The 14,647-nt window shown below is 42.8% G+C and overlaps 1 protein-coding gene across 1 annotated transcript in view; it reads left to right on the top strand.

Moving 5' to 3' along the window:
- Positions 1-14,647, top strand: part of sptbn5 (spectrin, beta, non-erythrocytic 5) — a 247,248-nt gene that overhangs the window by 170,903 nt on the left and 61,698 nt on the right. The window contains exons 47-48 of the mRNA XM_087990163.1: positions 7,266-7,343; positions 13,811-13,983. Of these exons, the coding sequence (XP_087846289.1) occupies positions 7,266-7,343; positions 13,811-13,983 (251 nt within the window). The remainder of the gene's footprint in view (positions 1-7,265; positions 7,344-13,810; positions 13,984-14,647) is intronic.

Raw genomic sequence — 14,647 nt, 5'->3', positions numbered from 1 at the left:
CCATACATGTACCACCCTCTGCATGGAAAAGTTGCCCCTTAGGTCCCTTTCATATCTTTCCCCTCTCACCCTAAACCTATACCCTCTAATTCTGGACTCCCCCACCCCAGGGAAAAGCCTTTGTCTATTTATCCTATCCATGCACCTCATGATTTTATAAACCTCTATAAGGTCACCCCTCAGCCTCCAATATTCCAGGGAAAACAACCCTAGCTGATTCAACCTCTACCTCTAACTCAAATCCTCCAACCCTGGCAACATCCTTATGGATCTTTTCTGAACCCTTTTCCAGTTTCACAACATCCCTCCAATAGGAAGAAGACCAGAATTGCATGCAATATTCCAACAGTGGCCTAACCAATGTCCTGTACAGCCTCAACGTGACCTCCCAACTCCTGTACTCAATACTCTGACCAATAAAGGAAAGCATACCAAATACCTTCTTCACTATCCTATCTAACTGCAACTCTTCTTTCAAGGAGCTATGAACCTACACTCCAAGATCTCCCTAGCACCTTACCATTAAGTATCTAAGTCTGCTAAGATTTGCTTACCCAAAATGCAGCACCTCGCAATTATCTAAATAAAACTCCATCTGCCACTCTTCAGCCCGTTGGTCCATCTGATCAAGATCCCATTGGAATCTGAGGTAAACTTCTTTGCTGTCCACTACACCTCCAATTTTGGTATCACCTGCAAACTTACTAACTAAACCTCCTATGTTCATATCCAAATCATTTATATAAATGATGAAAAGTAGTGGACCCAGCACCAATCCTTATGTCACTCCACTGGTCACAGGCCTCCAGTCTGAAAAACAACCCTTCACCACCATCCTCTATATTCTATGTTTGAACCAGTTCTGTATCCAAATGGCTAGTTCTCCCTGTATTCCATAAGATCTAACCTATCTAACCAGTCTCCCATGGGGAACCTTGTCGAATGCCTTACTAAAGTCCATATAGATCATGCTCACCGCTCTACCCTCATCAATCCTCTTTGTTACTTTTTCAAAAAACTCAATCAAGTTTGTGAGACATGTTTTCCCATGCATAAAGCCATGTTGACTGTCCCGAATCAGTCCTTGCCTTTCCAAATACAAGTACATCCTGTCCCTCAGGATTCCCTCCAACAACTTGCCCACCACCAACATCAGGCTCATTGGTCTATAGTTCCCTGGCTTGTCCTTACCACCCTTAAACAGTGGAACCACGTTAGCCAACCTCCAGTCTTCAGGCACCTCACCTGTGGCTATCAATGATACAAAAATCTCAGCAGGGGCCCAGCAATCACTTCCCTAGCTTCTCACAGAATTGTAGGATACACCTGATCAGGGCTTGGGATACCTTTATGCGTTTCAAGACATCCAGCACTTCCTCCTCTGTAATATGGACATTTTTCAAGATACCACCATCTATTTCCCTACATTCTATACCTTCCATGTCCTTTTCCACAGTAAGCACTGATGCAAAATACTTGTTTAGCATCTCCCCCATCTCCTGCGACTCCACACAAAGGCTGCCTTACTGATCTTTGAAGGGCCCTATTCACTCCCTAGTTACCATTTTGTCCTTAATGTATTTGTAAAAACCCTTTGGATTCTCCTTAACCCAATTTGCTAAAGTTATCTCATGTCCCCTTGTTGCCCTCCTGATTTCTCTCTTAAGTGTACTCCTACTCTTCTAAGGATTCACTCGATCTATCCTGTCTATACCTGACATATGCTTCCTTCTTTTTCTTACCAAACCCTTAATATCTTTAGTCATCCAATATGCCCTATACCTACCAGCCTTTCCTTTCACCCTGACAGAAATATACTTTCTCTGGACTCTCGTTATCTCATTTCTGAAGGCTTCCCATTTTCCAGCCGTCCCTTTACCTGTGAACATCTGCCCCCAATCAGCTTTTGAAAGTTCTTGACTAATACCATCAAAGTTAGCCTTCCTCCAATTTTGAACTTCAACTGGTCTATCCTTTTCCATTACTATTTTAAAACTAAAAGAATTATGGTCGCTGGCCCCAAAGTGCTCTGACACCTCAGTCACCTGCCCTGCCTTATTTCTCAAGAGTAGGTAAACTTTTGCACCTTCTCTAGTAGGTACATCCACATGCTGACTCCGAAAATGTTCTTGTACATGCTTAACAAATTCCTCTCCATCTAAACCCTTAACACTATGGCAGTCCAGTCTATGTTTGGAAAGTTAAAATCCAAACTTTCCATGACTACCCTATTATTCTTACAGATAACTGAAATCTCCTTACAAAATTGTTTCTCAATTTCCCTCTGACTATTAGGGGGTCTATAATATAATCCCAATACAGTGAGCATCCCTTTCTTATTTCTCAGTTCCACCCAAATAACTTCCCTGGATGTATTTCTGGAAATATCCTCCCTTAGTACAGCTATAATGTTATCCCTTATCAAAAACGCCACTCCCCCTCCTCTCTTGCCTCCCTTTCTATCCTTCCTGTAGCATTTGTATCCTGGAACATTAAGCTGTGAGTCCTATATTCTCCCTTCAGAATCTCTTCCTTTTCCCTTCCTATGTCGTGGGAACCAGTGAATACAATGATCTCCAGCTGGTACCTCTCCCCTTTGAGAACATTCTGCACCCTCTCTGAGACATCCTTGACCCTGGCACCAGGGAGGCAAAACACCATTCTGATTCTTTGCTCCTGGCCACAGAAACGTCTATTTGTACCCCTAATACAATTGATCCCTTGGAACCCGATGTACCCCTCATTACATTAGAACCAGTCTTGATACCAGAAACTTGGCTGTTTGTGCTACATTCCCCTGAAAGTCCATCACCCCCTACGTTTTTCAAAACAGTATACTCGAAGATTCCTGCACAACCACCTATCTTTCTTGGAGTTTACCCACTACCTTAATGTATCTGCGACTTTTCTCCCTTCCTATAACTGCCATCCATTACATCCTCTTGCTCTTGTAAATTCCTCATTGCCTCTAAGCGTTGCTCCAACCGATCCATTTGATCTGACAGTATTCACAATCAACAACATTTATTGCAGGTATAATCCTCAGTAACCCGTAAACTCTCCTGAAACCCCCACATCCGACAAGAGGTGCCTATCACTCTACTATAGGCTATTTTGCTCCTTCCAATCTACAGACCCAGAAAATAGCAAGCTCATGGTCTGTAAGGGAGAGAGAAAGAGAAAAATAAACCCACATTGCTAACTGACACAGTCGTGAATCTGCGCAGTTACTGCCTTTGCTGTTTGAATTCATGTATCACCTGGATATCGGAGTGTGTCTAGGAATACTTAACAAACAGTGAAATTCACAACTGATCTTGGAGGAACCTGTTTGGGAGAGGCCACAGTACAGCAACAGATAGTCTTATTGCTCTACAAAACACTCCTCCAGGCTAACTTAATACTTATGGCTTACATTTTTAAAATTTAATGAAGAGACAGATCCATAAAAAACTTATAATTAAAAAAGAACCCACTCTACTCACTATTATAGATTTACAGCAAGGCTATACTTAAAACTATTCACTTGTCTGTTGCTGTACTGTGGCCTCTCCCAAACAGGTTCCTCCAAGATCAGTTGTGAATTTCGCTGTTTGTTAAGTATTCCTCGACACACTCCGATATCCAGGCGATACATGAATTCAAACAGCAAAGGCAGTAACTGCGCAGATTCACGACTGTGTCAGTTAGCAATGTGGGTTTATTTTTCTCTTTCTCTCTCCCTTACAGACCATGAGCTTGCTGCCTTTGTCTGTCTTTCTCCCTTTTAAAAGTGCTGTTGTTTTGACCTTTTTCTTTCAAAGTTCCAAAACAATCATAACAGCATATAAAACAGTAATTGCTGCTCCTGGAATTCAAGGAAATCACCTCCAACACCTAAAATTCCTCAAAAAGGAAGCAGCCTGTTACAGCCAGAAATGTTTCCTGCCTTCCATCTTGGATTACCCAGAATCCTTAGTTTGAGAAAACTGGCACTGCATCCTTTATAAACCCGAGGCAAGGATCCTAGTGAGTGTAATGGAACCTGAGATTACTCAGAGCAGGTAAGTTCTGCTGCAGTCTGAACCTAACTCAGCTAGCAGTTATTCAGAAGTGTTCATCCAGAGACTGTCACAGTGGGTTGGCAACTAGTAAGTCAACAGTAAATAATTCCTTGGAATTTTCATTATCAACTTGGGAGAACATTGACAATGAAAACTAAAATAATGAAGTTCCAACTGTCAAATCCCAGTTTGAGTATTGGGGATTTCAAACCTGATCTCTATGTTGGTGTTAGGTGTACAAATTCAGCTCCTTGAATTCCTCCTCTGTTAATAAGGCTGATTTGATTGTACCTCAAATCCGTAATCCCAACTACCTCAATGACCTATCACTCTCTGGCATATCAAGAAATTTCTGCCTTAAAAATATTCAAGAACTCTGCTTCTACTGCCTTCTCAGGAAGAATGTTCCAATGAGATGAGTCTCTGAGAGAAACAAAATTCACTCAGTCTCTGTTTTAAATGGACAATCCTTAATTTTTAAAAGTGACCCTGGTTCTAGATCCCCCAGCTAGAAGAAACATCCTTTCCACATCTACCCAGTCAGGTCCCCTTAGGATCTTAAATGTTTCAATTAAGTCACCTCTTGTTGTTCTAAACTCTAACAGATACAGGACTAGCCTGACCAACCTTTCCTCATAAGACTACCATCCCATTCCCGGTATAAGTCTTAAAGTCTTCTCTGAACTGCTTCTAACATATTTACATGCATGTTAAGTAAGGAGACCAATACTGTACACAGTACTCCAGATGTGGTCTCACCAGAGCCCTACATAACTGAAGCATAACGTCCCCACTTTTATATTCAATTCCCTATGTAATGATAACATTCTAGTAGCTTTCCTGGATCACTTGTATACCTGCATGACAACCTTTTTCATTTCATGCATAAGGCAACCTAGATTCCTCTGTAATTCAGAGTTCTACAATCACTCACAATTTAGAAAAATATGCTTCTATTTTAATTCATCCTGCCAAAATGGGCAATTTCAAATTTTCCCACATTTATAGTATTTGCTACATCTTTGCCCTATCACATCACTTACTTTCCTATCTACCTTTGTGTCAAGCAAATTTGGGAACCATACCTTCTCCTACCTTGAGGTCCAATCTTCTATCCATGCCAATATATTATCCCCTGCACAGTGAGCTTTTATTTTCCATAATAACCTTTGATGTGATACTTTATCTATTTCCTTCTGGAAATCTACATACGTTACATCCACTGGTTCCCCTTTATTTACATCTTCAAAGAGCTCACATAGATTGTTTAAAAGTGATTTTCCCTTGATAAAACCATGTTGACTTTGCTTGATTATCTTGAATTTAACCAAGTGTCTGGCTATAGGTATAATAATACTTTCTAAAATATTTTCTATGACAGATGTGAAGTTAACTTGCCTGTAGTTTCTTGCTTTTTATCTTTCTTCCACTTTCATTAAAGGAGTTACATTCATTATCTTCTAGTCTGACAGGACTGTCCCAAATCAAGGGGGTTTGGGGTAATTAAAACCAATGCATCAACTATCCCACCAGCTAGTTTGATTAAGACCCTATGATGAAGTCCATCTAGACGTAGGCACGTGTCAGCCCACAGTCTCAATCACTTACTCAGTATCATTTCTCTGGCAATTGTAATTTTCCTGAGTTCTCCACTCCCTCACTTCCATTTCCTGTTTTATTGCTGTTTTTCTTGGCACTTACTTGCATCCTATGTAATGAAGACAGATGTAAGATACATCTTCAATTTATTTGTTATTTCCTTCTTTTCCACTATTCATTCTACAATCTAATTATTGTAGGACTAGTGCTTCCTTTATTAACTATTTTTAAAAATATTTATAGCAACTCTTAGTATTTGTGTTTATATTTCTGGCTAGCTTTCTCACATACTTTAATTCCTCCCCCCCCCCCACTTTACCCCTTTATTCATGTGTAGGTCATTTTTTTGCTTTCTTTTATATTCTGTCCAATCTTCCATCCTTTCATTTGTCTTTGCACAATTGTACATCATTTTTAACCTTTTTAGCTAACAACAAGTGGTGTGTCTGCCTCTTAAAATTATGAAATGTGCCTGTGCTGGAAATTCTGAAATATCCGCTTAAATTTTCCAGAGTATCTATAAACTTTTACCCTGGTTTGTTAGTCACCTTAGTCAGCTCTGCTTTCATGCCCTCAATTATCCTTATTTAAGTTTAGAAAATAGTATATGATCACTGCTACCTATGGTGCCTTCACAATGAGATACTTAATCCTGTCTAATTGCATAATACCAGGTTTGGTATAGCCTGTTCTCTGGTCACCCTTATGTCAATTTGCATGTGGCTCAGGTAATAATGCAGAGATTATGACCTTTAAAGTCTTGCTTCTTAATTTGCTGCCTAGCTCCTCATATTGACTGTGCAAAATCACCCACTTTTTCATATCATACTCCATACTTGAGTGCACATGACAATAAAATCTAAATCTAAATCCGATCTAAATCAGTGGGTCAGTGGTTAGCACTGCGGCTCACAGCTCTAGGAACCCAGGTTTGATTCCAGCCTTGGGTAGCGTTTGTACATTCTCCCTATGTCTGCGTGAGTTTCCTCCAGGTGCTCTAGTTTCCTCCCACAGTCCAAAGATGTGCAGGTTAGGTGAATTGACTATGCTAAATTGTCCATAGTGTCTAGGGATGTGCAGGCTCGGTGGGTTAGCCATGGAAAATGCAGGGTTACAGGGAATAGGGAGTAGGAGGTTGGGTCTGGGTGGGATGCTGTTTGGAGAGTCAGTGTGGACTCAATGGGCCAAATGGCCTGCTTCCACAGTGCAGGGATTCTATGGTTATGATCTTAAATGGTGCAGATTAGATTAGATTCTCTATAGCGTGGAAACAGGCCCTTTGGCCCAACCAGTCCACACCAACCCTCCGAAGAGTAACCCACCCAAATCCATTTCCCTCTGACTAATACACCTAACATTATGGGCAATTTAGCATGGCCAATTCACCTAACCTGCACGTCTTTGGACTGTGGGAGGAAACCGGAGCACCGAGAGGAAATCCACACAGACACAGGGAGAATGTGCAAACTCCAGTCACCAAGGCTGGAATCGAACCTGGGACCCTGGTGCAGTGAGACAGCAGTGCTAACCACTGAGCCGCCGTGCCATGCATTTGCGTCTTGCTGCACCAGACATGCTCCCATGTCCCAGCTTGTCATGTGGTGAAACCTTTGTGTGTTGCAGGTATTCTATGGTTACGTGGAGCAGAGTGAGAGCTGGCTCAGCAACAAGGAGGTGTTCCTGGCTAATGAAGATAAAGGGGTAGGTTTCTCATTGCTAAACAGCAACTTCACCAGTTTAGACAAGGGACAGGTAGTGGACACCCCGCGCATGGGAAAGGCAAGATGACTTGGTGTAGCCAAATTATTCTTTGTTTTCTTTTATAAAATTTGTGATGATTAGGATTAAAGCTGCTAAATCCTGGAAATGCATGATTCCCAATTCTGACACCCAATGGGACATCTACTTTTCCTGTAAATGTGTGGGTGGCAATCCCTCAGAATGAGGATGGCACTTGCTCATGTGCAGTCTGTTAACATGTGCTGAAGGTACCACACGCTTCTGCATGGCATTGATGTTCTTCTACATTTACTACATTTTCTTTTTATTCATTCACAGAATGAGGGTGTCGCTGTCTAAGTTAACATTTATTGCCCAGGGGGCAGTTAAGAGCCAACCACATTGCTGTGGGTCTGGAGTAATGTGTAGTCCAGACCAGATAAGGATTGCAGCTTCCTTCCCTCAAGGACATAAGTGAACCAAATGGGTTTTTCCAACAATGGATTCGTGGTCATTATTAGACTCTTAATTCCAGATGTTTATCAAATTCAAATTCCACCATCTGTCATGGCCGAATTTGAAACCAGGTTGCCAGGACATTACATGGGTCTCTGGATTAACAGTCCTGCAATAATACCACTAGACTGTCATCTTCCCAGGTTTACCACCCGCCCTAAGGCCTCTTGGGAGGATTTTGAGATGAACAACTAACTTGTTTCATCGAATTATAACTTGCCTTCCACAGCCATTAGAGGTGAGGATACTGTGTGCCACACAACCTATCCACTGCAAGAATAGTGTTGGTTATGTCGATTAGTGAGTAAAACTGGGTGCCAAAGGGGCAGGAGGCCCAAGTTTATCAACATAACCAGGTCGATTATGTTAGTGAGTGGGTTCAATGATTCATTGCGGATGGTTTGCTGCTCAGGCCAATGCATGTTCACAGTTAGACTAAGCCAAACAGTTTTTCAATAATACCACTCAAAACAAGTGTTCATCTCTAAATCTTCCCAAGAGGTCTACGGCAGGTGAACTCTCTTTCAAAACCCCCAGACCACACAGGAAAGTTCAGCCGCAGAGGTGACCAGTCAGAGAAAAGTCACTTGTGTAATGAGAGTGGAGCTGTTGTTTGCTCCAATCAGAGGCAAGGTGTTGTCAGAGGCAACAGAGGTGTGCTCACTGTTGATTGGTTCGTGAGTGCTCCAAACCCTGGGGCTGGGGGAGGTGGGGGGGGGAAGCAGGTTGTGATTGTTCTGGCAAAATTGCTCCATTTTGCCAGTAGCAGCAGCAGTGGGAGGAGCAACAGCGAGGACCAGGGGCCTGCTGGGAAGGTAAATTTAAAATTATATAAACTTACCTTGTGAATCGGCGGACACTGACAGGAGCTGGCACAGGACTGCTGAGTAAGTGAAGTAATAAATTTGGGTGGTTGCTTTACCTGAAACACTTCTTAGGTAGTGTCTCCCACCCACCCATCCTCCTCCTCCTAACCAAAAAAGTGGTTTTGTGCGTGGGATTGGTAAGGTAACAGTTTTTTTTTAATTCTTTATTTTTCTACAGTCTCTTTGGGAATCTAGAATAGTTAGCGGGGATGGTGGTTAGGGCAGTTGAATGGTCCTCCTGCAGAATGAGGGAGGTAACGGTCACCACCAGTGTCCCTGCTGACTTCATCTGCGGGAAGTGCACCCAACTCCAGCTCCTCGAAACTGCGTTAGGGAACTGGAGCTGGATGAACTTCGGATCGTTTGGGAGGCAGAGTGGGTTATTGAGAGAAGTTACAGGGAGGTAGTCACACCTCAGGTGCAAGAAAAAGGCAAATGGGTTACAGTCAGGGGACGGAAAGGGAACAGGCAGGCAGTGCAGGGAACCCCTGTGGCCGTTCCCCACAATGGCAAGTATACCATTTTGGATACCTCTGGGGGGAGGGGGATTTACCGGGGTAAGCAATGGGGTACAGGTCTCTGGCACAGAGTCTGTCCCTGTTGCTCAGAAGGGAAGGGGGAAGAGGAGCAGAGCATTAGTTGTTGGGGACTCCATAGTTAGGGGAACAGATAGGAGGTTCTGTGAGAGACTCACGGTTGGTATGTTGCCTCCTGGGTGCCAGGATTTGTGATGTCCTGGATCGTGTTTTTGGGATTCTTGAGGGGGAGGGGGAGCAACCCCAAGTCATGGTCTACATAGGTACTAACAACATGGTAGGAAAAGGGATGGGGATTTAAGGCAGAAATTCAGGGAGCTAGGGTGGAAGCTTAGTGCTAGAACAAACAGAGTTGTTATCGTTGGTTTGTTACTCGTGCCACATACTAGCAAGGTGAGGAATAGAGAGAGAGAGAGAGAGAGGTGTTGAACACATGGCTACAGGGATGTTGCAGGAGGGAGGGTTTCCGATACCTGGATAATTGGGGCTCATTCTGGGGTAGGTGGGACCTCTGCAAACAGGATGGTCTATACCTGAATCAGAGAGGTACCAATATCCTGGGGGTGGGTTGCGGGGGGGGGGGGGGGGGGGGGGGGGTGGTGGGGTGTTGGATTTGCTAATGATCTTCAGGAGCATTTAAATGAATTGAGCAGGGGGATGGGAACCTAAATTGTAGTTCCAGTGTCTAGGAGGTTGAGAGTAGTGAGGTCAGAAATGAGGTTACAAGGTCATAAGAGTTCACCGGCAAACAGAAAGGTGGTTTGAAGTGGGTCTACTTCAACGCCAGGAGCATCCGGAATACGGTGGGTGAACTTATACCATGGGTTGGTACCTGGGATTTCGATGTTGAGGCCATTTCGGAGACATGGATGGAGCAGGGACAGGAATGGTTATTGCAGATTCCGGAATTTAGATGTTTCAGTAAGAACAGAGAAGATGGTAAAAGAGGGGGAGGGGTGGCATTGTTAGTCAAGGACAGTGTTACATTGGCAGAAAGGATGTTTAATGAGGAATTGTCTACTGAGGTAGTATGGGCTGAGGTTCCAAACAGGAAAAGAGAGGTCAACCTGTTGGGAGTTTTCTATTGGCCTCCGAATAGTTTCAGAGATGTAGAGGAAAGGATTGCAAGGATAATTCTGGATAGGAGTGAGAGTAACATGGTAGTTGTTATGGGGTCTTTAACTTTCCAAATATTGACTGGAAATACCATAGTTCGAGTACTTTAGATGGGTCAGTTTTTGTTCAATGTGTGCAGAAGGACTTCCTAACACAGTATGTAGATAGACCAACAAGAGGTGAGGCCACATTGGATTTGGTACTGGGTAATGAACCTGGCCAGGTGTTAGATTTGGAGGTAGGTGAGCACTTTGGTGATAGCGACCACAATTCGGTTATGTTTACTTTAGCGATGGAAAGGGATAGGCATATAATGCAGGGCAAGAGTTATAGCTGGCGGAAAGGCAATTATGATGCGATTAATTAGGTAAGATTTAATATGCATACTGCAGGGAAGGAAACTGCAGGGAATGGGCACAGTTGAAATGTGGAGCTTATTCAAGGAACAGCTACTGTGTCCTTGATAAGTATGTACCGGTCAGGCAGGGAGGAAGTAGTCAAGCAAGGGAGCTAAAGGTTTACTAAAGAAGTTGAATCTCTTGTCAAGAGGAAGAAGAAGGCTTATGTTAGGATGAGACGTGAAGATTCTATTAGGGCACTTGAGAGTTTCAGGTTAGCCAGGAAAGAGAGCTAAGAAGAACCAGGAGGGGACATGAGAAGTAGTTGGCAGATAGGATCAAGGAATACCCTAAAGCTTTCTATAGCTATATCAGGAATAAAATAATGACTAGAGTAAGATTAGGGCCAATTAAGGATAATAGTGGGAAGTTGTGCATGGAGTCCAAGGAGATAGGGAAAACGCTTTTCGTCAGTATTCACACTGAAAAAAGACAACATTGTTGAGGAGAATATTGAGATACAGGCTACTAGACTAGACGGGATTGAGGTTCATAAGGTATTATCAATTCTGGCAAACGTGAAAATGGATAAGTCCCTTGGGCCTAATGGGATTTATTATTGGATTCTCTGGGAAGCCAGGGAGGAGATTGCAGAGCCTTTGGCTTTGATCTTTATGTTGTCAGTCTACAGGAATAATGCCAGAAGACTGGAGGATAGCAAATGTCCCCTTGTTCAAGGAGGGGAGTAGAGACAACCCTGGTAATTGTAGACCAGAAAGCCTTACTTCGGTTGTGGGTAAAGTGTTGGGAAAGTTTATAAGAGAAAGGATTTATAATCATCTAGAGATGAATAAGTTGGTTAGGGATCGTCAACACAGTTTTGTGAAGGGTATGTTATGTCTCATAAACCTTATTGAGTCCTTTGAGATGGTGACCAAGTAGGTGGATGAGGGTAAAATGGTTGATGTGGTGTATATGAACGTCAGTAAGGTGTTGATAAGGTTCTCCATGCCAGGCTATTGCACGAAATATGGAGGGTTGAGGGTGATTTAGCCGTTTGGATCAGAAATTGGCTAGCTGTAAAGAAGAGGGTGGTGGCTAATGGGAAATGTTCATCATGGAGTTCAGTTATTAGTGGTATACTGTGAGGATCTGTTTTGGGGACACTGCTGTTTGTCATTTTTATAAATGACCTAGATGAGGGCGTAGAAGGATGGATTAGTAAATTTGCAGATGGCACTAAGGTCGATGGAGTTGTGTATAGTGCTTAAGGATGTTGCAGGTTACAGAGAGACATAGATAAGCTGCAAAGCTGGGCTGAGAGGTGGCAAATGGAGTTTAATGCAAAAAAGTGTGAGGTGATTCACTTTGGAAGGAGCAACAGGAACAGAGTACTGGGCTAATGGTAAGATTCTCGGTAGTGTAGATGAACAGAGAGATCTCAGTGTCTGTGTACATAGATCCCTGAAAGTTGCCACCCAGGTTAATAGGGTTGTTAAGAAGGCATACAGTGTGTTAGCTTTTATTGGGAGAGGGATTGAGTTTCGAAGCCATGAGGTCATGTTGCAGTTGTACAAAACCCTGGTGTGGCCGCACTTGGAGTATTGCGTACAGTTCTGGTAGGAAGGATGTGGAAGCTTTGGAAAGGTTACAGAGGAGCATTACTAGGATGATGCCTGGTCTGGAGGGAAGGTCTTGTGAGGAAAGGCTGAGGGACTTGAGGCTGTTTTCATTAGAGAAAAGAGGTGACTTTATTGAGACATACAAGATAATCAGAGGGTTAGATAGGGTGGACAGTGAGAGCCTTTTTCCTGGGATGATGATGGCTAGCATGAGGGCTAAATTGCTAAAGCACGAGCTTTAAATTGAGGGGTGAAATATATAGGACAGATGTCAGAGGTAGTTTCTTTACTTAGAGAGTAGCAGGGACGTGGAACACACTGCCTGCAACAGTAGTACACTCGCCAACTTTAAGGGCATTTAAATGGTCATTGTATAGACATATTGATGAGAATGGAATAGCGTAGGTTAGATGGGCTTCAGATTGGTTCCACAGGTCGGCGCAACAGGGAGGGCTGAAGGGCCTGCACTGCGCTGTAATGTTCTATGTTCTATGGAGGAGCAATGAGCAAGAGTAGACAAGAAAACAGCTGTCTAACTGGAAGTGAGGGGGGGAGGAGGAGGAGGGGAAGAAGCTTAAATCCCAGGGGGGGGAGAGAGAGGGAAAAGAATCTGCCAGGAGAAGGTTGAGTTCTGGAGAGCGAAGGATGTGACAGGAGGCCACACATGGGTGGAGGTTGCAAAGGAGAGGGAAAGTCTATAAAGGAGAAAAGGAAAGGCTACAAGAGTTGGGGAACAGAGCAACATGGGTGGGTGAGAGAGGTAGATTACAATAGGGGGAGTGGGAGGCTGCAATAAGGAAATACTCAGCCATTCAAGATCCAGAAAAACTTGAGCTCACTGAAGTCATGAACTTATTGGAAATTAACATGAAATCTTGTGAGGATCCAAAAGTTCAGGAAGTATTGTTGGAGGGAAAAGGTGATATGGGTCCTCTCGGAATGAACACTGCCAGTTGTTAAATTGAAATCTGAGATTGAGATTTGATATGCAATAAAAAAGTTAAATGCATTGCAGATATTCCAGTTTTGTCTAAGTCGAAGTGATATTATCATTTTGACTATTAATTCTAATTCTTTTGTGTTGTGACTTTAAGTTGAATGGATATTGATGAATTCTTCTAATTCAGTTTTTGAATTGAAATGCCCAAGATGTCAATATAAATATAGGAGGCATTGTTACTAAGTGGCCACATTATCTAATGGATGTGTTAGCAAAAGCTTAAAAAAATTACCCCTGAAAACCAAAAGGTAGCCCCCAAAAATCAAAGGGTAGCTCTCAGTAAAATTTAGAGATCTCAAAAGATAATAGTTTGTGGCTGGCTCCAGCCTGCAGAAAAAAATAAACAATTGAAATTGAGCCAGAAAGTGTCCTTAACGGAGTCCCAGATTTTGTTTCAATGTTCTGAAAACCTGTAAAACCGAATTCTGAGAGTTGGTTTTATTGCCGCATTCTAGGATTCCCTGACGAGTGTGGAGAATTTACAGCACAAGCTCGAGCAGTTTCTAAAAACAGTGGAAGCTCAGATGGAAAAGGTGAACCTGATGGAGAGGTTTGCATTACAGCTGGAGCAGAACAACCATTCTGACTGTGCGCAGGTCATCCTCAAGTGCCAAGCTGTTCTGCAAAGGTATCACATCGATACATATTCTGTTAAGAATGTTCATGAGCTTGTTACTGCAACGCTATGCTATTTATCAGACTCAAAACACTGACTCTGTCTCTGTGTCTCCACTGATACTGCCAGATCTACTGACCTTCTCCAGCACTTTTGTGTTTATATCTGTCATCCCCTTTGATACAGACTCTTTCAGGACCAAGCTCTTTACTGAGTTAACCGATCTCACTTCAGTCACAATGACTGGTCTGCTTGTCTGTGCTCCCCGGAACTTCCAAGTTGGACAAAAGACCAGGATCGTGGAAATATTAAACAGAGGGATGTCATTATAAGATCAAGGCCTGTGAAATAGTGTACTATTGTAGGATAATATTGATCATTGTGTTATGACAGAGATATCAAATGATCGAAGGGCTTATGCCTGAAACGTTGATTCTCCTGCTTCTCGGATGCTGCCTGACCTGCTGTGCTTTTCCAGCACCACACTCTTTGACTCTGATCTCCAGCATCTGCAGTCCTCACTTTCTCCTATCAAATAATTGTGTCTTATTGCATGGAGATATTAGTCTGTGGGTTACTGTATTAGGATCAGACATAGTCTAGAGTTATTTCAGGATCTTAAATAGTAGAGATTTGTTACAGGACCACATAATTATTTGGGTGTTTGTTATGAGAT

This window comes from Chiloscyllium plagiosum, unplaced genomic scaffold (assembly GCF_037043375.1).
Source record: "Chiloscyllium plagiosum isolate Xiang-an unplaced genomic scaffold, Cpla_swu_hap1 HiC_scaffold_8, whole genome shotgun sequence".
In the NCBI taxonomy this organism is placed as follows: Eukaryota; Metazoa; Chordata; class Chondrichthyes; order Orectolobiformes; family Hemiscylliidae; genus Chiloscyllium; species Chiloscyllium plagiosum.
Note: the sequence above shows the minus strand (reverse complement) of the source record. Positions and strands in the feature narration are given on the sequence as shown.